This window comes from Hirundo rustica, chromosome 4 (genome assembly GCF_015227805.2).
Source record: "Hirundo rustica isolate bHirRus1 chromosome 4, bHirRus1.pri.v3, whole genome shotgun sequence".
In the NCBI taxonomy this organism is placed as follows: domain Eukaryota; kingdom Metazoa; phylum Chordata; class Aves; order Passeriformes; family Hirundinidae; genus Hirundo; species Hirundo rustica.
Window position 1 is genome coordinate 130,863 of NC_053453.1, and position 26,666 is coordinate 157,528.

General features: G+C 53.6%; 2 protein-coding genes and 1 pseudogene across 4 annotated transcripts; 1 reads left to right on the forward strand and 2 right to left on the reverse strand.

The window, feature by feature from the left end:
* Nucleotides 1–5,240: 5,240 nt before the first annotated feature.
* Nucleotides 5,241–6,188, reverse strand: LOC120752310 (olfactory receptor 5V1-like; annotated as a pseudogene).
* Nucleotides 6,189–19,243: 13,055 nt separating this feature from the next.
* NME6 (NME/NM23 nucleoside diphosphate kinase 6) lies at nucleotides 19,244–21,880 on the reverse strand. 3 transcript variants are annotated; one of them, XM_040063449.1, is made up of 6 exons: nucleotides 21,782–21,880; nucleotides 21,571–21,673; nucleotides 21,452–21,491; nucleotides 20,944–21,104; nucleotides 20,575–20,732; nucleotides 19,244–19,472 (listed from the first exon to the last, which is right to left on the reverse strand). In XM_040063449.1, the coding sequence occupies exons 1-6, from the start codon at nucleotides 21,857–21,859 to the stop codon at nucleotides 19,347–19,349; spliced, it is 666 nt and encodes a 221-aa protein (XP_039919383.1). In that variant the 5' UTR covers nucleotides 21,860–21,880; the 3' UTR covers nucleotides 19,244–19,346. The 3 variants fall into 3 exon arrangements, with proteins under 3 accessions (XP_039919383.1, XP_039919384.1, XP_039919385.1); XM_040063450.2 differs by having other exon boundaries at nucleotides 20,669–20,732; nucleotides 21,782–21,859; XM_040063451.2 differs by having other exon boundaries at nucleotides 19,348–19,472; nucleotides 20,556–20,732; nucleotides 21,782–21,859.
* A 185-nt stretch (nucleotides 21,881–22,065) lies between these two features.
* Nucleotides 22,066–26,414, forward strand: LOC120752062 (rab-like protein 2A). The gene is made up of 8 exons (XM_040062716.1): nucleotides 22,066–22,211; nucleotides 22,296–22,325; nucleotides 22,433–22,512; nucleotides 23,745–23,824; nucleotides 24,564–24,675; nucleotides 25,284–25,381; nucleotides 25,617–25,700; nucleotides 25,980–26,414. Exons 1-8 carry the CDS (start codon nucleotides 22,072–22,074, stop codon nucleotides 26,058–26,060), a joined length of 705 nt encoding a protein of 234 aa, XP_039918650.1. The 5' UTR covers nucleotides 22,066–22,071; the 3' UTR covers nucleotides 26,061–26,414.
* The last annotated feature ends 252 nt before the right edge of the window (nucleotides 26,415–26,666 follow it).

The window sequence follows — 26,666 nt, forward strand, 5'->3', positions numbered from 1 at the left end:
TGCCAGGCACCCACAAAAGTCACTCACTCACCCTCCCCTGCCACAGCTGGGCAGAGGAGAGAAAAATTTAACGAAGACTCCATGAGTTGAGATAAGGACAGGGAGAAAAGGCTCCCAAGGGCAAAAAGGCTCAACTTAGAGGTACAAAGTTAATTTATTACCAACAGAGTCAGATAATGAGAGATAAAATAAGCCCTTAAAACACCTTTTTTACTCCTTGCCCCTCCCTCCTTCCATCAGCAGTGCAGGGAGACAGGGCATGGGGGTTTTGGTCAGTTATCGCTGAGATTTTCCTCTGCTGCTCTGGGAGGGGAGTCCTTCCCCTGTGAGGCTGTGGGGTCCCTCCCACAGGAGACAGCTCCCTGTGAACTTCTCCAGAGTGGGTCCACTCTCACGAGCAGCAATCCCCCCAAAACTGCCACGGCCTAGGTCACTCTTCCACGGGGTGCAGTCCTGCAAGGACAGGTTGCTCCAGCCTGGAAGCAGGGCCCTCTCTCCACTGGGTCTTCCACAGGATCACAGCCTCCTCCAGGCATCCAACCTGCTCCAGGATGCCTGCATCCCCTGTGGATCCCAGGGGCTGTGGGTGGATCTCTGCATCCCTTTGGATCCCATGGGCTGTGGGTGGATCTCTGTATAGCTGTGGATCCCATGGGCTGTGGGTGGATCTCTGAATCCCCTGTGGATCCCACGGGCTGTGGGTGGATCTCTGAATCCCCGTGGATCCCCACGGGCTGTGGGTGGATCTCTGCATCCCCTGTGGATCCCAAGGGCTGTGGGTGGATCTCTGCATCCCCATGGATCCCATGGGCTGTGGGTGGATCTCTGCATCCCTGTGGATCCCCACAGGCTGTAGGTGGATCTCTGCATCCCCATGGATCCCATGGGCTGTGGGTGGATCTCTGTATAGCTGTGGATCCCATGGGCTGTGGGTGGATCTCTGCATCCCCTGTGGATCCCATGGGCTGTGGGTGGATCTCTGCATCCCCTGTGGATCCCCACGGGCTGTGGGTGGATCTCTGCATCCCCTGTGGATCCCAGGGGCTGTGGGTGGATCTCTGCATCCCCATGGATCCCATGGGCTGTGGGTGGATATCTGCATCCCTGTGAATCCCATGGGCTGTGGGTGGATCTCTGCATCCCTGTGGATCCCAGGGGCTGTGGGTGGATCTCTGCATCCCTTTGGATCCCATGGGCTGTGGGTGGATCTCTGCATCCCCTGTGGATCCCACGGGCTATGGGTGGATCTCTGAATCCCCGTGGATCCCAAGGGCTGTGGGTGGATCCCCGTGGGCTGCAGGGGCACAGCTGCCTCACCATGGTCTCACCACAGCCTGCAGAGGAACCTCGACTCTGAGTGCCTCTTCCCCTCCTTCTCCACTGCCCTTGGTGTCCCCTGTTGTTTCCCTCACATGTTCTCTATTCCTCCTATTCTCTAGCTGGAATTCAAATTCTCCTCACTTTGTTTTGATTTTCTTCTTAAATCTCTTATCACAGAGGTGTTTCCATCTCCTCTAACTGGCCCAGCTTTGGCCAGCAGTGTGTCCATCTGCAGAGCCATCAGGGACTGGTGCTGCCAGACACGGTGGAAGCTCCCAGCAGCTTCTCACAGGAGCCACCTCTGTGGCCCCCCAAAAACCAGGCCATGCAAAACTCACACATCCCACCTCTTGCCTCTGTGAATCACATAACAAAGAATAAAATCAAAACAAAGTGAGCACACTTTGTTCGGGTTTATTTCCTAGTCAGAGAAGAGGAGGAGGAGAGAACATGTGAGGGAAACAACAGGGAGACACCCAGGTCAGTGGAGAAGGAGGGGCAGGGGGTGCTCCAGGTGCCAGAGCTGAGATTCCTCTGCAGGCCCTGGTGAAGACCATGGTGTGAAGTGTTTTCGCTCAGTCCTTATCTCAACTCATGGACCCTTCATTTAATTTTTTCCGTCCTCTGCCCAGCTGTAGCAGGGGAAGGTGAGTGACTTTTGTGGGTGCCTGGTGTTTGGCCAGTGTCAAATCACGGCAGCCTGTCTCTGCTTCAGCCTTTCCCATGTTATCAGCTTCGTTTGGCTCAGCTTGGTACATCCAGTTCAGAGAAATATCAAGGAGCAGACTGGCAGTGCCAGAGGGAATGTTTTGTCTTATGCCCAAAAAGATTTTCATTCCCATCCACTTCCAGGTGGGAAAGGTGGGATGGTTTAAGAGCATGAGTGCAATATAAGGCCTTTTCTATCTAGGCTGCCCCACCCGTCAGCCATCAAGCCTGCAGGAGTGTGTCCTGTTCCCAGGGGGGCAATTCCCAGAGCAGAAATGCCAAATCTAGCCCGGGCAAGGCAGAAGGGATGTGAGCTGTGGCACCTTTGTCAGCTGCTGTGGCCCTGGATGGCTTCCTAGTCAGGGGTCAGGGTAAAGAGCACTGGGAAAGCCAAATTTGTGTTTATTCCAAGGAAGGGTTTCCATTTTTAGGATGAGCCATGTTTGCAGCATGAACATGGTCTGTGTGCCCCTTCTGGGCACAGGTGTCCCCAGGGGCCGTGCCCTCCCTCACAGCTTCTGCTCTGGCGTGGCTCAAATTGTGTCCCAGTCATCCTGTGACAGCTCATGTCCCCTCTGCCTGCTGGAGGCTCCTGAAAAGGCCCCCTGACTCTTCATCCCAAATGTGGGGAAAAGGCTGGGCTGGTGGGAAGCAGGGCAGGAAGAAACATTTTATTGCTAATGTCTGAAACCGTTTTTGGAAATGCAAAGCAAAGCCCTCCCTCAAGCCAGTACCTCTCAGGTGGATGCTCAGCTGTCGGAATTGATCATCTGCGGGATGCAGGCACCCTCACAGCAGGAATAAACTGGGGACAGCTGAGTAGAGCAGCACCTGAGGGGCTGTGGGAGCACACCCCTGTCACCGCCACTGCCAGTCGTGTGTGCAGGGGGTCCCACTGTGACATTAAATCTTTAGAGTTCAGTGGGTTCGCAGGTGAGGTCTGGACCACCCAGCAGTTGACCGAGCCCGTACTGCCTGGGCAGGAGCGTGGCATTCCTGCTCAGAGTCTGATCCCGGGAAAACCCAAAGGCTGTGTCTGCCTGTCACAGGAAAGGTGCATTGGGATTCAGGTTAAAAATTATCAATTTTCATGGAACTTTTCCAGAGGTTTGGGTTTCTGGTTGGTTGGCTTTGGGGTTTCTGTTTGGAGTGCTTTGGGGTGTCCTGGTTTGGGACAAATTTGGGAGAAAACCCCTGTAGAAGATCCCTCTAAGGAAGCAAGCCCAAGTGGCCCTTCCCTCCAACCGTTCCAGTAAAAAAAACCTCTTTGGAGAAAGGTGGAAAAAACTATTTTACTAAATAAATGAAGTGCATACAAGTATAAAGAATGAATAATATGAAACAATAAAACCTCTCCTTCTGAAGTGAGATGGCAAATTGAGAAAGTCCTTGCCGTGGGTGTAGCTTGGCTCTCTCTCAGTGCCTCTCCTCAGTCCCAGTCCCTCTGGCACTGCTGGAAAATGCCGAGGTCCAGGCTCCAGTGGGCTGCAGGTGCAGCCCCCAGTGCTCCCCTGGGTTTTCAGTCCAGAGCAGGTTTAAACAGTTCCAAGAAAAAGGAAAAAAAAAACAGTCCAGGGAACTTCTCTGCCCTAGCTAGCTGAAACTAACTAAAAGCAAAAAAAAAAAAAAAAAAACCCAAAAAAAACCCTCCGTCCTGCAGTCTCTCCAAGCCTCCGCCGAACACACTGTCCGCAGAAGAATGTGGAGGAGTCAGGCAGTTTTCTCAAAACAAACTCCGTGCTTCTCCTTGCTCTTAGAACCAGTCTTAAAGGCACAGGACTCAATATACAGCACAAACAGAGCAGACGATTGGGGATACAAGCATCATAAAGTTACCCTAGGACATGGGGGTTTTGTTTCTCTGAGGTACCCTCCCCAGTCTTTTTCCTTGTGTGGTTTCTGCTGTGTTTCCTGCTGTCCCTTTCCAAGGGCTCTTCAGAAAGTGGTTCATTGGTCAGTGACACTGGACTGAGGGTGTTTCAAGGGCTTTATAGAATCCAGAAGGGCAAATAGCAAGGCAGGCTCAGGGGCTCACATCCTGCTTGGATAGGAGCCACAGCCCAACACAGCAGGTGGGTTACAGAAATATTTTTTTCCCTGAAGAGTAAAATCAGCATGTGTTGTTGCACTAAGAAAGGGCAAGCTGCTCCCAACAAGGCTGTGTGCCTCCTAGGCCCAGTCCTGACTCTCCAGTGGGTTTTCTTGGGAACAGATTAGATATTGTTGGGTATCTCTTAGGTATTAGGTTATCTCTTAGGTCAATTAGGTATTGTTGGTAACTGAGGTACGGATGAGCGCGTGTGGGTCTAGCTGACATCCAGCTGATGTAGGTTGTGTTATCTCCCTTGCCCCAGTGAGCTCCTGCTCCTGGCTCTGCCACAGTGCTGGGCACTGCTCTGCCTCATGCACACCCCTGCAGATTTGGCCACTGCCTCCACACCCATGGAATCATTTGAGCTTGGACCCCGGTAGGAAGAGGAGACTGAGGCAGCCCCACACCCCCTGCCAGTCCTCAGCCACCGTCGCCCAGAGCCACACCACACACAGCAGCTGCACAGGGAAAATTTTCTGGCCATAAAGCAAAGCATTTCTGGTGAGTTCAGTGCCTCCAGGTCTCAGTGCTGAGACCTCTGTGTCTGGCTGCAGCACTGAGGCCATGGGTGGCCTGTGCAAACCACCGAGCTCATGTATAAAGTGCTGCAGAGCCTCCCTGGCAGCCTGGGGAAACCCAGCAGGCATCAGATTTAAAGCCAAGGCGTGTGGGAATGGTGGATGGTGGGACAGCCCCTCTTGCCCTGGCCAGGTTTTGCAGTCCAAGGCGCTGCCCTTGTTCTGCACAGGGCTTGACTCGAGACTTTGGGCAGCCCTGAGGCAGAGCTCGTGGCCATGCTCAGGGCCAGCGCATGTCTGGCACCACATGAATTTGCCTTTGGCAGGGTTCTCTGGCAGTAGCACAGCTGCAGCAAGTCCTGTGCCAAGCTCAGTACATGGCACCTGGAAAATAAAGACAGAATTGTGGATCTGTAGCCTTGTTCCTCACTTTATTTTGCCCTTCTGCTATCAGTGATGTGCTGAGGGTGGGATGAGGGATTGCCAGTATGCCATGTGCTTGGGCTGGGAGCCCCAGGCTCGCTGTGCTGTCACGAGCGTCCCACGGATGGACATTGCAGTGCCAGCTCTGTGTTGGCAGCCTGTGGCAGCCCTGGCATTGCTCAGGCGTTGCTTCCTGGAGAGCCTGGTGTGCCACTCACCCGCACAACCTTCCGCAGGGCCCCCAACACCTCCTGGTTGCGAAGGCTGTAGATGAGGGGGTTGAGCATGGGGGTGATGATGCAGTACAGCACGGAGACCAGTATGTTGGCTGCTGGGGAGTAGCCCGAGCTGGGACGGTTGTACTTCAGGCTGGCCGTCACGAAGTACAGGGTGACCACGAGCAGGTGTGCAAAGCAAGTGGAGAAGGCCTTGCGCCGGCTGGTGGCCAGTGGCATCCCCGGGATGGTGGCCAGGATACAAAGGTAGGAGACTACGACAAGCAGGAAGGGACCGAGTCCCACAAAGATGCTGGCGACATGGAGGGCCAGCTCATTGGGGCGCGTGTTGCTGCGGGCGGCCCCCAGCAGCGGCGGCACGTCGCAGAAGATGTGCTAGAGCTGCGCAGCCCCGCAGAACGAGAGCCGGGCCGCCAGGAGGGTGTGCACAGCCGAGTCCAGCAGCCCCCAGAGCCAGCAGCCGGCAGCAGCCGTGGCACAGGCGCCGCGGCTCAGGGCCTGGGCGTAGTGCAGGGGCTGGCACACGGCAGCGCAGCGGTCGTAGGCCATGACGGCCAGCAGCGCGCACTCGGCCCCCGCGCACCACATCAGCAAGAACACCTGCGCTAGGCACCCGCCGTAGGAAATGGTCGCCTGTGGGCGCAGAGTGTTCACCAGGATCTTGGGCACCGTCGCTGAGGAGTAGCAAAGGTCTAGGCAGGACAGGTGACTAAGGAAGAAGTACATGGGGCTGTGGAGATGGGGATCCAGGGACACGAGGGAGAGTATTGCAGAGTTCCCCAGCAGCGTGGCCAGGTAAACGGCCAGGAAAAGAGCAAAGAGGAAGGGCCGGCTGTGGGAAAAGCCCAGGAGCACAAACTCCGTCACTTGTGTCTGGTTCATACCTGCCATGGGGCAAGCTGGGTCAATCTTTGGGCAGAAGTGAGTGCTGAGGAGGCGGGGGGACTGTGAGCCAGGGACCTGGAGCACAGCCCCCGCCATGAGGCAAGGGGGTCACTGGTGGTGTGGCTCTGATCCCACCTCCGCAGCGGTTGGAAGTTTCCCGAGTTCAGATTTCACAGACACTGGGATTGTGGAGCCGAAGAGCCGCCGTGCAGCGTTGGGTACCTGAGTGCAGAAGAAGCACACAGAAAAACCTGAGAGCAGGGGGCATCCACCCACACCTCTTGGAGTTCTTTTCCTACCCAGCCCCCAGTCCTGATGGCCATTTCAAGCACGTGTCTCTCCCCTTCCTGGATGTATTTATGGTGGGTAAATATTTCCCTGCCCCTGGACAGGTTGCAGCATTCCCTAGATGCCACAGCTACTAAGCTTGCTCTTCCCCAGCCTTGGACTGGGGATATGGCATCACCCTGCACCAGATAAAAAATGTTTTTTTCTTTATCGTGTTTCCTGCTCTGTAATAACCAGCTCTCACAAAACAGGGATTCCAGTTACGAAAGCACAGGTTCTGACAAAGAGTGACTCATCACCTGAGCCACAGGAAAATTTAAACCATCAGGGATCTCCTGGCCTGGAACTCCCAACTTTTTTCCATCATCCTATTTCAATTTTCACCCTGACACAAGAGGTTTGCTCAATGTCACATAGAGCTGTGATCATCATGTCCAAGAGATGGAGGAGGCACGAGGAAGCATTTACAGTTCAAAGCTTCAGCCAAGGGTTGATGGAGGTGGCGTGTGCTGGGCGCTTACGGCCAGGGCTGCTGCTGCCCACCCTGCCCATGCCATGGACTCCATGGGTGGGGCCAAGGCGCTTCGGTGGGCAAATACAAATACATTCGGGCAAAGACCCAAAAAAGAAGAAAGAAAGAAAAAATAGAGCGTCCCCTTCCTCCTTATAAAAGTACTTTTCTCAACATAAGTCAATTGTCATGTCTGTTCAGGAGATTAAACTATGATTTAATTTCAGGTTGGTTCCCTTGCTTTAGACCCATTAATCTGGTTTTAATTTCTCTGCCCAAAGCCTGTATCTGTGCATCAGTCATGCATTTGTAACATTAAGTGCTGGAGAATTCACTGCTTCTGGTAGGAGTTTGCTTCTTACAGCTGCTTATCACAGGAAACTGTCAAGACACTGTTAAAATTGTGCGCTTTTCCCTGTTGGAATTGCTCCAGTGTCAGTTCTGTCTCATTCATACCCTTCACGTCCTCCATCTGAAGGCTATCCTGTTCTGAGGGTATTTTCTCCCTGTGCACTGGGAGCAATACCAGTGTTTGCTAAGCAGAAACAGAATTACATTCTGATTAATTTCTCTTTTACTTGCTAGTTTTTCAACGTTAAAAAAAAAACAAAAACAAAAACAAAACCAAACCAACAAACAAAAACACTTTGAGAGGAAAATATTCAGTCAGAGGATGAAGTCTCCTTTGCCTGGCACAGTGATATCCTAACTTGTCACTCCATGTGCCAGGCTAGGAAACCTCTGCCTGGGCAAGCTCTCAAGTAGTTGCACAGATCAACATATTCTTTAACTACTTATTCTGCACACTTAGGGGGTTCTTAAATTACTAATTCTGCACATATCAGAGGACTGTACACAAGGACTGTGTCATCCAATGGTCTGGAAATCTCAGAGCGTTGCTCTTCCTCCAGCTCCAGTCTGAGCCAAGAACATTCTGATGAAGGAGTAGCCCAGCCTGCCTGTCCCAGTGCTGCTGGGAGAGGGTCCTGGGGGGGGGAACGCTGGGGGAGCCCAGGGAGCGACTCCCCGGGAATTGCTTCCTGCCTCCCTGCTGCAGTGCCACACAGCGCGCATGTGGATCTGTGTTCGCTGGAAATTCAGACCGTGTGAGCTGTCACAGCACTCAGGCATCTGGTTTGTGAGGGCGATGAGAGGGGAAGGCTCTGTCCAGGACCTGCCTGCATGCTTCTCCTACTGACCTGTTCATCAGAGACAGGAGGCTGCTGACCGGTGAACCTGGCACTGCCAAAGGTGGGGACTGTCTGTTGCACAGGAGGAATAGGGGACTTCAGGGACCAGAGTGATAAAAATATGAATAAAATTCAATTGTAGGAGATTGGGCATATAAGGGTTAGTCACCTGTTCATGTTCCAAACTGAGGCTCAACACCTGGGAAAAGAGCAGGTGAGCAAGAGGGATGTGAGCCCATCACACCGGGAAACGAACCTTGAGCCCTGCAGGGACTTTGGGTGTGCAGCAGTGACCCTGCGTGTCACAGAATGCAGGGAATGGTTAATGTCACTGCAGGAGGGACAGCAAGGGCTGGAGAGCTCAGCTGATGCCCTCCCCGTGCTGACAAATCCAGACTGGATTGGACATCGAACTCCAGGGCTATGGAGCAGCTACAGAAATGTGCGAAGGGATGACCCTGACTTTCACCCTGGTGTGGAGTGAGGCGGCAGTCAGCAAACACAGCCACGCTTCAGAGATGCCAGATTTAATCCATTTGTCTTCCGACATCCTGTGCGCCAAGGAATTGGAAGACATGGGAGGAGAATCTCCCTGGCCCCCTTGGACAGCACAGGAATGAGCCCAGAAGGAGCGTCCACCTTGCTGGGCCCTTTTCCTCCCTCTCTCACTTGCATTGAAAGTGATTTCTCATGGTAACTACAGACTGAGCAGGCGTTACCCTATGCAGGTAGCAGAGCAGGCACACACACCTCTTCCCGGGCAGACAAGGTCAGGAAGGCTGGATGGGGAGCAGAGAGGGAGCACAGACACCACCAGTGCCAGTCCAGTTCCTGTCCTTCCCTCGGGAGACGGCAGGGACCCTTATCTGAGCCAGCCAGAGACCCAGCTCGGCTCGTGCAGGAGCACGTAGGCACCCACCCAGGGAAGCTGCTCCTGCAGGAGGATGTGGTTCTCCTCTCCAAGCCGCTGCATCCGTACTCACTCAGGTGAGCAGAGCAGCCAGCCTGGAGCATTCAGCCCTGCACCGTGGGGTCCTGAGCCTTGGGCACAGCCAAGGCTCAGTGTGAGGGGACGGCTGAACTCATGGAACAGATGACAACACGGGATTCAGTTCTCTTGGAAAGGGCTGGGTGCCTCTACTAGGGGCAGCAGCAGCAGCCACAGCCTGCCCAGATCACCCAGGAGCCCTGGGGGCCAGCGCCAGGTTCCCCCCGCATGACAGGGACCTGGTGGAGCCCTGCCCTCTCACTCCTCCTCATCTCCACAGCCAAGAGCAGAGACTGGATGGCACCTAGTCCTTAGTAAGCTGTGCCCAGGCGCTGTCTGGTTTGTCTTACCTGCATGACGAGAAGCCCATGAATCCTCGATGCTGTAAGCGCAGCAGAAGCTTTTAACCCTGCAGGGACCCTGGGGAGAGGATTTCAGAGGTGGCTCCTGTTCAGTGACAGGAGCAAGGAGCAGAGCAGCCACCAGCCTGCACCAGTGGGATCTGAGCCCATGGGACCAAGCCCTTCTGACACAGGACCCACGTTGATCTCCTGCCTTGCTGCGGGCTGTGCCAGGGGCAGAGCAGTGCCAGACTCTGCTCCAGCCTTGCAGCTCTTAAGCACCTTGGCTGCAGCACCTGGGCATGGGAGGAGGCTGCTGGAGGGGCTGGGACCTGCAGTTCCTGGGCCCCCAAGTCCTTCCTACAGCCCCGTTTTACCTGTTGCAGGGAAGTGAGGTGCCTGAACCTGCCATTGTCAGCAGAGGGGAGCAGTGGTGGCGGCTGGCCAAGCTGGTAGCACCACAGCTGCGGAGGCACAGCATGAGGCGACTGCATGGCACCTACACCCCCTGTGCTCTCACCACCTATGCTAACCGTGCCCACTGAGCCCAGTGCACAGCTCTCTGGAGGGGATGATGTGGTCCAGAGGCCTGGGAGAGGACTTGGACAGGTGGGACTGAGCCCTGGCAGTGGCACCGACCAGACACAGAGAGCACCAAGCAGTGCCCAGTGAGTTTGAAGGGCTGAGCAGTGAAACAGCTCTGGCTCAAGCTGGGTGAGCACTGCCTGCTCGGAGCCTGGAGCTGTTCCTGATAGGGATAAGTTCAGCTGGAGTTCACCACGTAGTGCCACAGAAATGTAAAGTGGGAACCCTGGGAAGTGAGGATTGCCACAGGGAGGGAATCAGGTCGAGAGGTTGAGACAGCACGGTGGTGTTTCTGCAGCAGGGAAGCAGTGTGGCTTCACTGGGGTGTCCTTGCAGCTTCGGTTCTTGATGATGGGGCAGTAGGAGATGGTCCAAGCATGAGCTCTGGATCTGGAATGTCAAGAGATGAGAGGCTGAACAGTAACACCTTCTAGGAAGTAGGGAAAGTGTAGGCTACAACCCTAGATGAGGATAAACACCCTGTGTGGAAATCCAGCACAGATGCCAAGGGAGTGGCAGCCTCAGTGAGGGGAAATGCGGGTCAGAGGGTGTCGGGCTGGAAATGATAAGCTGTGAGTAGTAAAAAAGGAGCAGCTGTGACTGTGGTCCTGTGTGTGTGTAGCTGTAAATCTGTGTCCTGTGTGTACATGGAACAGTGACTCTGGGCTCTGCCTTTTTTGGGCAGCTCTCAGGCAGAGCAGCTGAGCTGGCAGGGTAGAGGAGCCACAATAATGGGACTTTTTCACTCATTTGCATTGAGTTTATAAAATGACATCTTTTTCTTGTGGCAATGATTAATGTTTCCTTGGCATGGCATTCCAATACAACCTGGCCACTCTCCCAAGATTTTAGAGAAGCCACATGCTGGCAGCACTTGGAGAACCCTTCTCCCACTTTGATATTTGAAAAGGGACTTTTCTGAGAGAACCAATACTTGGCACAAATATTAAAATATGCTGAAATCTCCCTGGATGTCAGAAACTTCAGTTCTGGTAGTCCACATCTTCAGAATAGCCTTTAGGATGAGAAATATCACTGTTTGTGTCTCTCTCCCAATGGATATCAAACCTGGCCAGTGGTGTCCAGCAGTAAATCAAATCTCCATGAACTTGTGAAATGTTGAGGGAGTTGTTTTTTAAACCAAATACCTCGAAATGGAGGTGCAGCCTTCAGGATTGGGCCCAGATCCTGTAAATACTTGTCACTTCTGAAAATCAGACTCTTAATTTACCTTCTCCAAGCATGTGTTCCCCAAACCTAGTGCACTGTAGTAACACCAGGAACTTCTCCCAGTCCTGTTTCCCTGCTTGTTTTGAGGGATGCACCTTCCTACTCAAGAATTCTTTCTCCAGCAGAAACCACCATCACTTGTGTCACAGCTCCCTGCAGCAGCACTGCCAGCTGGTCCTGGTCTGCACATGGGCACAAACGCTTCCTTTGAGGATGGGGACAAGAAAATGGTGGATTTTGTCTGGATTTTGCCTGCCACCCCTCCTCCTCCCTCCATGTCCCACTGTGATGCGTGTGGCACTGGTTTGGGGATAACTTCCCTATAGGGACTGGCAGACAAACAGCTGCTTGGTGTCCCCAAAGCCATTCCTCCTGTGGGCAGAATCCACTCAGCACTTCCAGCCCCTGCTCTCAGCGTGAGGCCCCAGCTCTAGCCTTTTGGGGGGTCTTCACTGACATCTCCTGAGATTGTTGGTGTGGTTTCCTTCAGGGAGCACTGGATGCAGGACCTGGCATTTGTCTTTGTTGAATTTTACCAGTTCCTTCTGGCTCCATTTCCCAGTCTGTCCATGTCCTTCTGGCCCTGCCCTGGAGCACTGGTGCCTTTGACTCGTGTCACCCACAACCCTGACAGGAGAACACTTAGCTCTTTCCGACAGCTGATGAGGATGTTCTGCAGGACATGTGCCAAGACACATCCTGGTGACACTCCGCTTGTCCCTGCCCTCTAGGTAGAGCCTCTTCACACCACCCTCTGAACCCAGTGGCCTGGGCAGGTGTTTTCCCTGCCAGGAAAGGCGGCAGGTGCTGCTTTCCCTGACATTGCTGCTGGTCTGACGTTTGCCCACTGAGTGCCCTCCTTGCCCTCACCTCTGCTCTCCCTGCTGCTGCCCAGGCAGCCCCTGGGCCCAGGATCTCTGCAGCCACACCTGGCCCAGGAGCTCAGTGGGTTGAGCCATGATTCTCCCTGAGGCTGCAACACTTCCATGCTCAGGTTTTTCCCCTCAGTGGTTTTGGCTGCTTCAGATGCAGTTCTGAGGGCACTAAAACTGTCCTGTCCTGCAAGTGTCACCCAGCAGTTCCAACAGATTTCATACAGCCTAGAGTCTGGGCTTTTGTGCTCTTTTCTTCTCAGGCTGGGCTTCCCCGTCCCTGGAAGTGTCCAAGACCAGGCTGGATGGGGCTTGAAGCAACCTGGTCTAGTGGCAGGTGTCCCTGCCCATGGCAGGGGGTGGAACTGGATGAGCTTTGAGTTCCCCTCCAACCCAAATCAATCTGTGAGTCTGTGATTCTAGCACCCACTTTTAAAAGTCTCCACGGGCATTCTTCTGCAGGATTTTCTCATAAGTGCCACTGTTGTTGGAGCGAGGAAAAAGGAGCCCTGACCACGGTCTGCAGTTGCCTCGTGTTATGGGGGAGAGGCGATGGGTCCAGACTCTCCTCACAACTGCATGGTGACCAGAGAGGCAACTTGGACAAACTGGAACACTAAACATCCTCACTGGATCTCAGGGAAAAACCCCTTGGGCACTGGATAAAGGGCCTGAGAGGCCCTAGACTCTGACCTCGGAGATTCTCAGCACTCACCTGGCCACAGATGAGCACACTCACAGCCTGAGCCACCTCTGCTACCAGAGCCTGCTCAAAGTGTGGCTTGGACCAGCAGCTCCTGCCCACCAGCACAAGTCTGATGCTGGAATGAGGCTCTCACCAGCTTTTCCAAGAATAGTATTTCAGGGGGTTCTCCCAATGATTTCCTCAGGAAAAGCACTTCCTTCAGGATTTTTCAAATTATTTTTAGCTAAATTGTCAGGGCCACCTGTCAGAGCCAGGCAAGGAGTAAGCTAAATTTGGCATTTCCACTTTGGTCTGTCCAAGACAGGATGACAGCCTCACCCTATGTCTTGTGGGAGAGGTCGGAGATTCCTGCCAGACTCCCCTCCCAACACTTGACAAGGAGATTTTTGTCTGAAGAAAATTGTACTGTTTCAAGCTTTTGTCCAGTGTAATTTACACTTGTGTTTAAGAAGACTGGGCAAGAAGGGTTGCAGTTTTATGGTCTAACCATAAACTGGCCAAAGCTGACCAGATTTACGTGCGTTTGTAGTGTGCTGATGTTTGCAGACGCCCAAGCGCTGCACTCAAAAAACATGAAGTGAGCGGCCTCTTACCCTGGGCATCACCCCAACGTATATCCAACGTAAACAGAACAGACCTCTGGGGATACAAGCATCATAAAGTCAGCCCAGGACACCCTTGCACAGCAGGGTCTGGGGACGTCCAACACCTGCAGTGGCCTGGAAAGCGTGGTCCCGGCACCAGCCCTGGTGTCGCTGGCTCCTCCTGTGCAGCGTGTGCTCAGAAAGCACCAAGGAAAGTCTCTCCTGCCACCCCCGAGCAGCACTTCTGCCTCGTGGTTGCTCGTGGTCGTTCTTGGGTATTGGAGTCCAGGGCATTCCTTTGGCTGCCCTGGAGGGTCAGGGACCTGGGCAGGGGGTCTGGGACCCCAGCCCAGAGCCCAGAGCTCAGAGAGACACTGGACTTGATTGCAGTCCATGGGAGAGGCCCAAGTGATTTTGCCCACTCAGGGACGGCTGTTGTCGGGGGCTCCTTTTCAGGAGTTTAAATTCCCCGGCATTCAGGTGGTTTTAGAGTCCTGGCCCTCTGCAAAGCTCTGTGCCAAACGCAGGAAAAGACAGAGTCTTCAAGGTTACATGCTTCGTTTATTAGTTCTTATCTTACAATTTTCTCAGTGTCCCATCTCTGATTTGTGGGTACAGACCAAGCTGAAACCAGAGGCCAGGGCCTTGCCTCAGGCTTATTCTTCTCTGCCACAAAGATTTTCAGTTGCTTTATTTGACCTCCAAACTTTGTATTGCAAAATAACTAAGTCCATTATCTGTTCAGCTTAGTTTTGTGATGGATGATGCTGCCACAATCTCACACGTAGTTTTTCTGTTGTTCTCCTTCTGTCCAATGCTTAAACTTCTCCTGCCTGTTGTCCCTGTGCAGGGAGCCAGCGCCCAGGGATCTGACTGGGAAATACTGAACCATGGCTGCTGCTTCATGCAGGAACTGCTCCAGGATTGCACAGACACTCCAACAGTGCTGTTAACATAACTCACCCCTCCCACTGCTTCCAGAACTCTCTTTGCACTCAGAGAAGGGATGGATTTCTAAAGAGTTTCCATAGGACATCTGTTCTCTGGAAAGGACCAGCACAGCTCCAGAGTAAATTTAAATACTCAGCTCCAGCAGCAGCAGCTGTGCACAGCTTAGGGCTTTTAATTTTCCCTGAGTGCTGTGGGAGATACAGACCCATGTTTTGTTTATCTGGAACATTTGTGAAGGTAGGGGAGCATTAATGAGGAAATCTGGCTAATAATGACTCAACAGTCATGCGTGAATGGAGTGGCCAATCAAGTCCTGGACATGTTGATAACTGGGACCTGACAGAGAGATGAAAACTGGCTCTTCCCGGAGTCTGCCAGGGCTTTGGACAGTGTATCACGCAGATGTGGCTGTCTGGACGCAGGTGAGGAGGAGCCAGTGTGGATGGCTTGGAGTAAGGTCTGTCATGGGCTTTTCCTGGTCTGTGTCACCGCATCAAGCTCAAAGCTACATCTGGTCAGTGTCCAGATCCAGCCCATGCTTGCTCTGTCTGGGGCATGAGGTGGGAAGTGTTTATTTTCGGTGCTAGGGAGAAAATAGTCCCTCCCTATGATGATTTTTTTCTGCAGTTTGGTGTTTCTCTCACTCCTTGTTCCTCCTGCTTTGTACAGCAGCTCTGTGGGAAAACTGTGGACAACAGGGTTGTGACCCCCACATCTGAGATGTTTGCTAATTCCTCGGTGCTTTCAGTATGGGGATGGATTGGATCTCTCTGGCACAGCCTTCCCTGAATGCCATCACTTCTGTTTGCCTGGGATTTGATTCTGTGGCTGCTTTCCCAGGCTCCTTGTCTTTTCCATATGAAAATCTGTGGATTTTCTGATACTGATACAGGATCAAATTCACAAAATCTTTGGCCACCTACAACACCCTTGTCTCTAGCTCTGTACAGTGAGATGCAGCTTTAGCAGAGACAAGTGCAGTCAGCACGGAAGAGGTAAATTTGTCTTTATTTCCATTGTATCCATTTTTCCTCATCCCTAGACCTGGAAAAAACAGGACACAGACTGTTGGGAAAAGGGCAGATCAGCTCCAGAGGGAAATATTGTACCAGGTGGGGCTGGTACAAATTACGGCCCTGCTGGAGGAAGGAGAGGCCTGACCTGCTGCCCAGGTGCCCACGTGGCCCCTGTGCATCCCCTGCCGCTGCAGCAACACCCATGGGTCCACACCTGTGGCGCAGGAGCACAGAAAGGATCTCTGGAGAGTGTTGAGCCCAAAGCTCTGTCTTGGCAAAAGGGCTCCTGACCTTATTTTATCACTCTTGGAGTATAAAAATAATAAAAGAGGATTTTTTATGTCTCAGTGAAATTGTATTTCAGGTTGTTTCCACTGCCTTGTGTCCATTCCTGGGACACCTGAGGTTCCCCTCACTGCTCACACCTGGCATGTCCACCCATCCAAAAACCCCACTGAGCTCCTGTCTGAGGAGTCCCAGCCCTCAGCCTCTCCTTACCTGTCAGGTCCTCAGATGTCCTAATCTATCCATGTTGGAGTCCCGTTCTGACCAGGCTGTCTCACGCTGGGGAGCCTGGAACTGGTGCTGCTGCTCCTCTTATGGCGTTACCTGTGCCCCTGGGAGGGGATGGGGTCTCCCTCACCTGTGGGCAGGTGCTCTGGCTCCCGCACCTGAGGACGTTCTCAGAGCATGGAGATGCATTGCTGACTCAGGGTGACTCACGGCCGGTCAGGACAGCCAGGTACTCCTCTGGTCCCTCACATGAGCATTGGCAAATGGAAGCATCCCTGCCCAGGTGCAGGACATGGCGCTTTCCTCTACACACTTAATGAAATTCCCATTGGCCCATTTCTCCCTGAAGGGACAGCCAGGGAGGGACCGTGGCAGAGCAGGTACACACCTGAGGGACTGAAGCCTATGGGTGTGCCATGAGTGAGTAAACAAGAAGGAAAGAGGAAGAAACAACAAGTAGAAAAGCAAAACCCAGCCCAGCCCCTTGTGCTGTGTCACCTCCCCCAGGGACTGGGAAAGACTGGGAAAGACCTGCAGGGAAAGAAGGGACAAAAGACGCTGGACTGAACCTAGGAAAGTAGAGGAAAGGTATTTCCCCAGATGTTTCTTTAATCATTATCTTGGGTTTTCATCAGTATCTGAATCAGTAATGTCATGGCTTAGTACAGTTTGGTTTTTTAGTTATAGAAAAATGTAAAATAATTCTCCAGGTCAGGACCTGGGAATTGCTTTAGAAGAGACAGAGACATCAGAAAGTTAGTTGGAATATTGACATCTATTCTGACCACTGAAATTGTTGGCTGCGACTTTGGGAAGTTCCATATAAAACCCCATGAATTTCCTGTAGGTGGGTCTTTTTTTCTTCTTCTTTTGGCCAGAGAAAGACAGAGTGAACATAAAGAACAACAGCATGAAGTCAGTAGAGCAAGAGTAAAAAGCCTATTAGGACAGAGGGTTGAAGAGTTGGTTGTTCTATTCTTACTTAAGCCATAGAAATGAACTCTATATTTAGGTCATTCCTTTAAATCATAGGAAAGACATGCATTTAAGGAGATGATTGTTTTAATTTGTGTGTAGATTTAAGCAAAAGTGTTTGTGATGAACTAAGTAATATCCTATAAGATGCTTGAACAGAGATAAAGATGAGAAGCCCCCTGCACCAGTGAAGAAGTGAGAAGATATCTCTGTACCTTGAGGTGAAGAATCCTTTGCTTTAGAGTTATTCATCTTTAAAAAGTGACACCCCAGCATGCAAAAGTCTAAGACCCATGATCCATAAGCAGCTTAAGAAACTGCTCCTGGGAGGGTCACAAAGGCAGGTTTCTCCGGGCAGTTGTTTTTGTGACAGTTTAAAACCCACAAGAGAACTGTTCTAAGTTGTCAGTGGGATCCATGACTCAAAAGGATACTCTTCTCCTAATGAATTGATGAAAGACTATTATCAGATAGTGAAACTGACTGAAAATTACAAGTTTTGTCTCTTTATGTTGTTTTGTAAGAAAGTGAACACTTTGTAAGGGGAGGGAAGAGTGTTTTTAAAGTTTCATTCTGTTTTAAGGTTTTTTTTCCCAACTTTTTTTTTCTAGTCTTCTAGTGTATGTTAATAAACTATTTGTTCATTTTAAAGTTGAGCCTGCTTTGTTTTTCTCCTAGTCTCTCTCCCACAGAAAGAGTAAGTACCAAGACCAAAATTTTGTGAATGTGAAACCACTACAAGTAACTAAAAGTTTGTGTTACAGCAATAAATCACGTGAAATTCCTCAAGCTGAGAGGGCTCTGCCCGTGGCGGCAGGGACTGAGGCCAGGCCTGAGCTGGGATCTGCACTGATTTCCCTCTGAATCCTTTCCTTCCCTTCTTCCCAGGCCAAGCCGTGTCACCCCCTCCAGTGCTGGCACAAACCTGTCGGAAAACAACGGGAGACAAGCCACATCCGATGATGATCAACAAGTCTCAGCTTTATTTAGATTAATAGCAAATTTATAGTGTCAATAATTAGTTTATACATATTACAAAACTACAGCTCATGATTGGCTTATGATATTTTGACGCATGTTCTTTCTGTAATCAGCCTTGCGGTTACAATTTTCTTAATCTAGCATTTACAGTTCCTTAGCCTAGCATTTTTCAGCATTTTTGTACTAACAACACCCTTGTTGTTGTATCATTCTAGTGCTCAAGGATATTATATCCTTGTTAATCATCACGTACACCACATAGACACAGTTACATTCCAACCAACTTAACAGTATCATGGCCCTTGCTATACAGCCATGCATCAGAAAAATTCTCCACAAAAAGATTCTCCACACAAACCTGCTCAATTCTGCCTCAGGCAGTGCTTTTGCAGCAGCACCCGGGGCAGAACTGCTGCAGACACTCGGCTGTGACCGGCCCTGTGCACAGAGCCCTGCTCCCCCGCGCACCCACCCCACAGGTGGGACAGGCACCTGCAGCTTCCAGGACAAACCAGGGACCTCAAACTGCCCTTCACAGCCGTACGGAGGTGCCACATTGTCTCGGTCTGAGACAAACTGGGAGGCCGATTTATTGCTGTAACACACACCTATCAGCATGGAATGGCTTGGGCTGGGACGGACCATAAAGCTCCTCCAGCTCCACGCCCCCGCCGTGAACAGGGATGTCACCCACTACACCAGGCTGCTCCAGGCCCATCCAGCTCTGCCCAGGAAACTGCCAGGGATGGGGCAAGCATCACTGGAAAAGCAAAAAATCACTTACTGGGTATTTACAAGGAAGAGAAAAAGAAAATGGGGAAAAAAAAAAAACCAAAACACACAAAGCAAACCCACTTTGACAAGAGCCCTCAAAGCAGAGTTACCTGTGACATTCCGTAAGACTTCCTTGGAGACCAAAAATCAGTTTTGACACTGTCTCCTGCATCAAACACCAAGTGTTTCAACCTCAGGTCTCTCATAAAGTTTGCTGGACAGCTTAGATTTGCACAACAAATCCTCTGTCTGGGGCAATAGACTGCCTGGTCTGAGCACCTGTGCTCAGGTACAGCCTCAGGGCCAGGGCAGTGTCAAGGTGACACGCAGCAGGTACCTGAATCAGGGTGGCTGTGAGGTGGAGTCACTGTGACAATCCCGCTGTCAGAGTTCTCTGAACTGGCAATGTTCAAATGGGCCCTTTTCCCAAATGTAACCATTGCAAGCGAGTAGGAAAAACCACCAAAACTTCAAAAATGGCAAGTGCGAGCCAGGAATTACCAGTTAATGACATTCCCAAGGAATATCCAAAAAGGAAAATGCAACATAAAAGAAGAAAGGTGAGAAACAGTAAAGTTTAATAGTTACAAGGAAAACACACAGATCTGAGCAAAATTTACAAGAATCAATAAAACAACTGACAAAATATCAATAAAGTATCAACAGCACTGGGGACAGCAGCGCTCAGAGCTGTGTGAAGACACACAGGATCCTGAGCAGATCCACTCTGGACACTGCTGAGGACAGGCACAGCAGTGATGTCCCGCAGATCCCTGGATCTGTACCTGGAACAGAACAACGGCCATTTGATCCCGGACAGGAGGAGGAGGAGGGGACACAAACACGGATGAGTTTAACCACGGCAGCTCTGGGCAGTGCTTTGAGCACTGTCAGTCACTACCCAACACCTCACGGAGTTCTGGAAGCACCTGGAGAGTCCCTGCCTTGGCTCTGTGATGTGCCAGGGCACCGGTGAATATCGGCTCAGCTTTCCTGCCCCAAGCACAGCACAGCACACCTTCCCCAGCCTGAGCATTTGGGACTGCCCAAAGGAAATTCCCTCAGTACAAGGCACTGCAACTAAAATGGCAGCACTGTAAGGAGCCCCTAGGGAGACAGCATAAATGGACTGAAACCCTGTCCAGGAATGCACCTCACATGGCACCACAGAGAGAAACACAAACCAGCCTGCCAGGTCCTAGCTCTGTATCTCCCAACCAAGCTCTCCTGCACCACCCTGTCACCATTCCATCTCACATCTGTAATTCAATGGTCTTGTCCAACCCATTTCTCAAGGACACGGAACTGACCCGGCACCCAGTCAGGCCAAGGACACTGAGGGCTCCAAGTGGTCTCACATGAAGAGCTATTGGCAAAGCTCCTCACTTCCCAGTCCAGTTGCAGGTGAGCAAGGACAGGACAGTTCATGCTGCCCTGCTGACGCCTTTCTTCATGCTCTTTTTCCTTCTTTTCTCCCTAAGGCACTGTGGGAACAGCCAGCAGACTGAACCTGAGGCTTCCCGTCAGCAAACCCAGGCCAATCCCATCTGGAACAAGCAACCCATCCCTCACCTGGCCCTTGATCAACTCGCCTGTCCTGTTCACATCCAAACAAATTCAGAGGGCCAGTGATCTGCACGGCCTGACTCCGTCAGCATGAGCACTGCTGGGGGAATTCTTCCTACAGTACCCCAGCATCTGCCTGTTACACCAATAACCTGAACCCAGGTGGCACAAGCTAATCTCAGGCAGCACAATGTGCGTGAGGCTTTCCCTCTGCCACGCTCCCTGAAACACGGCACAACTCTGTGCCTGGTGTCCCAAGAGAGTGCTCACAGGTGCTGCCGGGTGAGCCAACCAAACCCTACCATGGGTAACTCAGGTCACCTCTGCCTCCTCTGCCCTGAGCACGCGGTGCACGCGCTCCTCGGCGCTGTAGTACAGCTGCCCGCGGCGGAGCTGGGGCTCCTCCTGCTCGTACCAGCGCTCCTCATCGAACTCGGGGAAGAAAAAGGCAATTTCTCTGCTGGCTGAGGCAGGTGAGTCTGTCAAAAGAGAGGGAAAGGCAATGAGAGATGCCAGTGTGCCACCACAAACACGTGCTGGACTCCAGAGGCACCTGGCTTGGCTGGCCCCGGCCAGGTGTGCGTGGGGTCTGCAGAGGGGAACAAATCGTTCACTTGGAGCCCCAGAAGTAAAGCAAAGGCAGACAAAGCACCATCATTCCTGCCTCCCCAAGAACAATGCCAGGCCTACCTGAACCATGGGTCGTGTTCCTGGTGTCTGTGAGGCCATAGGCACCTCTGATGGAGTCTGGGTCGCTGTGTCGGGCTCGGAACACTTTAGTGGGTCCCATCACGGATCTCCAGAGAGGGACGGCGTTCTCGTGGGCCAGGATGTAAGCCCACATGGGGCCACTGCGGCAACGGCCCAGAAACAGCACGACACAAGATTATGAAGAGCTCGTTACAAGCCGCTTATTCGTCTGTACAAAACCGTACAATACAGCTGCCGTAGGCTGCCACGCTGGGTCCTGGCCCACCCTGCCAGGCCATGGAGAGGGGCACGGTCCTACCACGGCACCGAGGCCACGGCGTTGGCGCTGGTGACCCACTCCAAAGGAAGATCTCCAGCACCTTCGGGGGTGCCACCCACCAGGCACCACTGCTGTCACAGTGGGCTACGATCCCGACACTCCTCCCACCTCCGCACATCCCAGCGAACCCCTCCACACACGGGCCTCCTGCAGCGCCGCGGCAGGTACCTGGCCATGAACTCCACCAGCCGCTGGTAGAAGAAACGCCCTGCGGAGAGACACGCACCGAGTCGGCACCGGCCGGGGGCACCGGCCCGAGTCAGCATCCCGCTCCGCCCCGCTCGTACCTGCGTGCTCCCGGTAGAAGCGGCGGCTCTGCTCCGGGCCGCACCGCAGCTCCTTGGCGCGGACAATGAGGAACCGGTGACGGAGGATGGCGGCGTGCACGGCCTGCGGGAAGAGGCGGCGATGGAGGGACGGGCCGTGGCGAGGCCGGCTGTGCAGTGCCCGGCCCGGCCTGGTCTGGTCCGGTCCGGTCCGGCCTCGCCGGGCCCTCACCTCGCGCACGAGCGGATGGGCCACCGCGTCCGGCTTGAGCAGCGCCAGCGTCAGCTGCAGCCGGCGGGGAGCCGCCATGGCCGGGGCAGGGACGGCGGGGACAGGGGGCGGGGATGGGCGGGGCCGGGATGGGCCGGGCCGGGATGGGCCGGAACGGGCCGGGATGGGCGGGGCCGGGATGGGCCGGGCCGGGATGGGCGGGGCCGGGATGGGCCGGGCCGGGATGGGCGGGGCCGGGATGGGCGGGGCCCGGACGCGTCGCGCGGCAGCCGGGACGCGCAGGCGCTGCCATGGCGACGGCGGCGGAGGAGCGCGGCCTGGACGGGGCCCCGGGGGAAGCCCCGGATGGGGCCCGGGATGAGGCCGCGGCCGGCGCTGAGGAAACGGTGAAGATCATCTGCCTGGGCGACAGCGCCGTGGGCAAGTCCAAGTGCGTGGGGCGCGGGGGTCCCGCGGGTTGGGCGGGGCAGCGGCGGGCCCCGCGGGCTCACGGCGGTACGTGCTCTCTCCGCAGGCTGCTGGAGCGGTTCCTGCTCGATGGCTTGTATCCTTGGGAGCGGGGGAGCGGTGCGGGCGCGACGGGAGGCGGTGTCGGGCGGGCCCGGCGGAGCGGGGTCTGCGCCTCTCCGCCGGCTCCTTAACGCTCCGCAGCCGCCCCCAGCAGGTCTCCACGTTCGCCCTGACGCTGTACCAGCACCGCGCCCGGGTGGGCGGACAGGAGGTCCGCGTGGGTGAGTGGCCCAGCCCGGAGGGCGTGGGGTGTTCCCGGGGACGGCCCGTGCCATGGCAGAGGGAACGGCTGGCGGCGGGAGATGCCCTCGGTCTGGGGCTGGGTTACGTGTTTTGATAGACGACAAGGTCGTGACAAGTCTGGTGCCCTTCTGTGACGGGGCTGCAGCATTGGTGGATGGGGCAAGGTGACTTCCGTCTTCCCCCTGGGCTTGGCAGAGTGTAGGGCACGGTCCCCACGATGCCCTGGGCTCTGAGCTGGAGAGGCGGGGATTGGACGGATGGGTGGATAGTTGGAGGATAAAGAATGGTTTGGATGACCACATGGAGTCGCTGGTCATAGTTCGTTGGGGCTGGGGCCGACACAGTTCCCCCATCTTCAACAGTTCAACATCTTCATGACATGGACAGTGAATGCAAATGTGGTCTGATAGGGACATGTCTGTATTTGGGCAGTTTAAGAAAGTCACTGTCCAGTCAGGCACAGTATTGGTGCAAAGGAATCCCTAAGGAAACTGGCTCCTCTGGCTTTGAGTACAGCGCCACACTTGGGTCCATCTGAGAAGAGGTGTGAGTACATTGAGGTGCTCAACTGAAGCCATGCCAATTTATGCAGCAAACCAGACTCAGATGTGAGCCTACAAACACAGTGAGAGGTGGGGGATCTCCACCTGAGCTGCACCAACAGCAAAAGGCACGGTGGTGCCCCAGGTTTGCCCCATGATATCTGATGTACACAGAACTTTGTGGACTGGGACCTCTGGCTGACTTACCTTCAGCACTTCTCTGCCCCTGGGAGAACAGAGTCAGGTGTCTGCGAGAGGAGCTGGAGCATTTCCCACGGCAGGGCCCCGGCTGACCATCACTGGGTCAGAAATCAGCAGTGTTCAGCAGTTTCTGGAGTTTTAGGTAGTTTCCCGTTGTCATCCCTAGTGACAGAGTGCCAGACATTGCTACTGCTCTTTGCACTTCTACCTGTCTTGGTCTACTGTCCCATACAACTCGTGTCACTGGTGGCTTCTCCTTTGTTGATGGCCAGTGCCAGCACAGCCTACAGCTGAAGGAAAGGTCCCAGTTTGGTACAATTTCTTAACCCTGGAGTGTTTCAGATTGGTGAGGTGGAACTCAGTTTGTGTCCTTGAGCAGGTGGGCTGGGCTTTGCCTCCTGGGTGTAAGTTGAGAGAAGAACAGAGCTCAGTGAGTTGTGTCATTCTGAGCTGGTTTTGTGTTACAGACTTCTGGGACACGGCGGGCCAGGAACGGTTCCGGAGCATGCACGCCTCCTACTACCACCAGGCCCACGCCTGCATCATGGTGAGGGGGTCTCAGATGGGACCCGTGGGGTTTGGCTTCAGAATGGTCTCAGTCACACTTGGCCTTTGTGCTACTTTTATGGTTCCTTGTCTCTTCCAGTGCTTTAAAAAACTTTCCTAGATTGTTCTTTCTTCTCTCACCAGATAAAACCCCTGTAGATGGACCTGGTTAGCTCTGGTCTGTCTCTCCTGGTAACAGGTTTCTCTATTCCCTAGCTCAGCTGTCTTCTCAATGTCCTCATGTTTGCCCATGTTCCCTGTTTTGTTGGCTCCTCACCTGGTTTGCCCTGTTGCTCTCACTTTGCACTGTTCCTCACCACCTGGGAGCCCCAGTAATTTTCATTGATGGTTTAGTTGTCAGAACAGAGGAGGCCACATCTGATCCTGCTTGGCACAAACTGTTTCCAGTGCCAGTTCCCTGTGTGGGTGGCAGGGACTTGCACAGGACACCATGACAGTGTGAAGGACATCAAGGGGCTGTTTCCTGCTGGCTGGGGATACTGTCCCTTTCTCTTTCACCAGTTAGTACCCAGTTCCCTTTGTCTTGTCTTCCTGGGAACATTCTGGGTTCTGTCCGTGTGTTGGTCAGAGCTGTCCTGGGCTGGCCCCACAGGTTGGTCAGAGCTGTCCTGGGTCAGTCAGAGCTGTCCTAGGTTGGCCCCACAGGTTGGTCAGAGCTGTCCTGGGTCAGTCAGAGCTGTTCTGGGCTGGCCCCAGGATAGGTGGTTCTTTCTTGGAAGGTGTTTGATGTGCAGCGGAAGGTCACCTACAAGAACCTAAACAGCTGGTACAAGGAGCTGAGGGAATTCCGCCCAGAGATTCCATGCATTGTAGTGGCCAACAAGATTGATGGTGAGTGTACCTTCTGCTCCCAGCTTGCCAGGGTCATGGTGGGATTTGCTCCTGTCCTACTGAGAACGAATGTCCCTTGTCTGTTGGTTCCAGAGGATTTCCTCAATCTGCCAGGGCTGAGTCCTGTGCTCACCTCAGCTGCTGTTTTACAGGAGCTTGTCCTGTGTCACCAGCAATTAAAAGTGCACATTTGATCCATTTTAGTTTTATTCAAGTGTTGTTCTTCCAGTTCTGTCCTTACCACACTGCTTATTCTATCCATCAAAAACCCAAAAGTGATTGGAGTAGCACTTGGTCAAAAATAGCAGCAAAAGGAGGCAAAAGCTTCCCTGGACCAGTCAGGGATGGCCTTGGTGCTGCTCCTTCAGCCTGCACAGAATTCTCTGTGCTCAAGTGTCTCAATGTACCAGGTGACAACACTGTTCACCTGGCTCTGCAGGAGGCTGGAAGGTTCCCTCTCATGGGGACTGCCAGCCAGCCGTTCGTGATTGCTGTCACTGGGCTGTGGCTTGTCTGGGTCAGCAGGGGCTGACGTGTCACACAGAAGATACCCACCTTCTGGACCTCCTGTCACGTCTGACTGACCATGTCTTCTTTGTCTGCCTCAGCGGATATGAAGGTGACCCAGAAAAGCTTCAATTTTGCCCGGAAGTTCAGTTTGCCCTTTTACTTCGTCTCTGCTGCCGATGGCACCAACGTGGTGAAGGTGAGATCGGGGTTTGACTGCTGGACTTGGTGTCCGTGAGGCCTCTTGGCAGCCCAGGGACACAGGGGCTGCTGTGGGCACGGAGAGCAGGAAACGATCCATCATTTCAGCTCCATGGGAGAGGCTGGTAGCTATGGGGAGCTGCAGAGAGGTTTTTCTCCCTTGGGATGTGGGAGCAATCTCCATCTGCCCATGTGCCCCATCCTGTGAGTGACAGCCTTGTCCTTCCCACCAGCTCTTCAATGACGCCATCAGACTGGCTGTGTCTTACAAACAGCACTCGGGAGACTTCATGGACCAGGTCCTGCGGGAGCTGGAGGTAGGGAAGGCTCTGTCCCTGCCCCATCCTGAGTCCTGTCAGATGAGTTCTGCCCTTTTTTCCCTGTGGCAAAGGGGGGAAACTGCAGCACAGGAAGCTTTGCCCTTTGCTGGTGATCCTGGGGGCGTTGTGTGCTGCTCACGTCTGGGCTGGGAAGGGGAAATGGGAACCATCACAAGAGTTCTCACTGCCCTAGGCGGAGTCTAAAAGAGCCACAGCAGATACAGTTGTTGCAGTCACTGTCATTTCTCAGCAGTTCCTTGTCCTGCTCCTTTCCAGAGCTTTGACCTGCAGAAGACAAGCAAGGATTTGTCGGATACAGGGAAAAGCTGCACTGAAGAGGAGCCCTCATCTGCCTAGACCCCGAGCCTGGTTTTCCCTTGGCTCTGGAGTTCTGGGGCCTGCACAGAGGACAGTGATGTTTCTCGTGCCCTGGAGCTGTGGTGATGGGCAGCTGGGCCTCTTCCCTTCTCATGGGCGCCTACCTGGGCAGGATCTTCGTTGGCTCGTCCCTCACTGCTGCACACTTCGCTCAGGGGAGGGATGGGAGAATCCACACGATCCCACACGGACGGTCACTCACTCCTACCGCTGCTTTAGGACAGAGCTGGCTAGAAGTGAGCCACCTTGGACCTGCAGGAAGGATCCTGCTCAGATGCTGTAGTGGTACCTGCTGCAGAAAGCAAACACTAAAAGATATTTTTTACGAAGCTATGAGATGGCATCCTCCCTGCACTGCTGCTCTAAGGAGGCAGGTCCCAGGTGGTAAAAGGCCATGGGCCAGCCCAGCCTGCTCCCAGCTGAGCCGGTGCTCAGTCCACCCATGACCTCTGCTGCAACATCCCTGGGCTCCCATGCCTGTTCTGCCCCAGAACAGCCAGATCCTGTGGGCTGCTGAGCACAGGAGGTTTCTCCTTCCAGGTCTGTCTAGCTGACACAGGGGGGCTCACACCCGGAGGCTGGTTC

Coding starts and splice junctions, on each gene's coding strand:
- NME6 (XM_040063449.1), bottom strand. CDS start 21,859: ATGGCGGCTCCCCGCCGGCTGCAGCTGACGCTGGCGCTGCTCAAGCCG. Junction 21,674..21,781: donor CCCATCCGCTCGTGCGCGAG/GTGAGGGCCCGG, acceptor CTCTTCCCGCAG/GCCGTGCACGCCGCCATCCT. Junction 21,105..21,451: donor CTGGTGGAGTTCATGGCCAG/GTACCTGCCGCG, acceptor CCGTTGCCGCAG/TGGCCCCATGTGGGCTTACA.
- LOC120752062 (XM_040062716.1), top strand. CDS start 22,072: ATGGCGACGGCGGCGGAGGAGCGCGGCCTGGACGGGGCCCCGGGGGAA. Junction 22,326..22,432: donor CGGTTCCTGCTCGATGGCTT/GTATCCTTGGGA, acceptor AACGCTCCGCAG/CCGCCCCCAGCAGGTCTCCA. Junction 25,701..25,979: donor AGGTCCTGCGGGAGCTGGAG/GTAGGGAAGGCT, acceptor GCTCCTTTCCAG/AGCTTTGACCTGCAGAAGAC.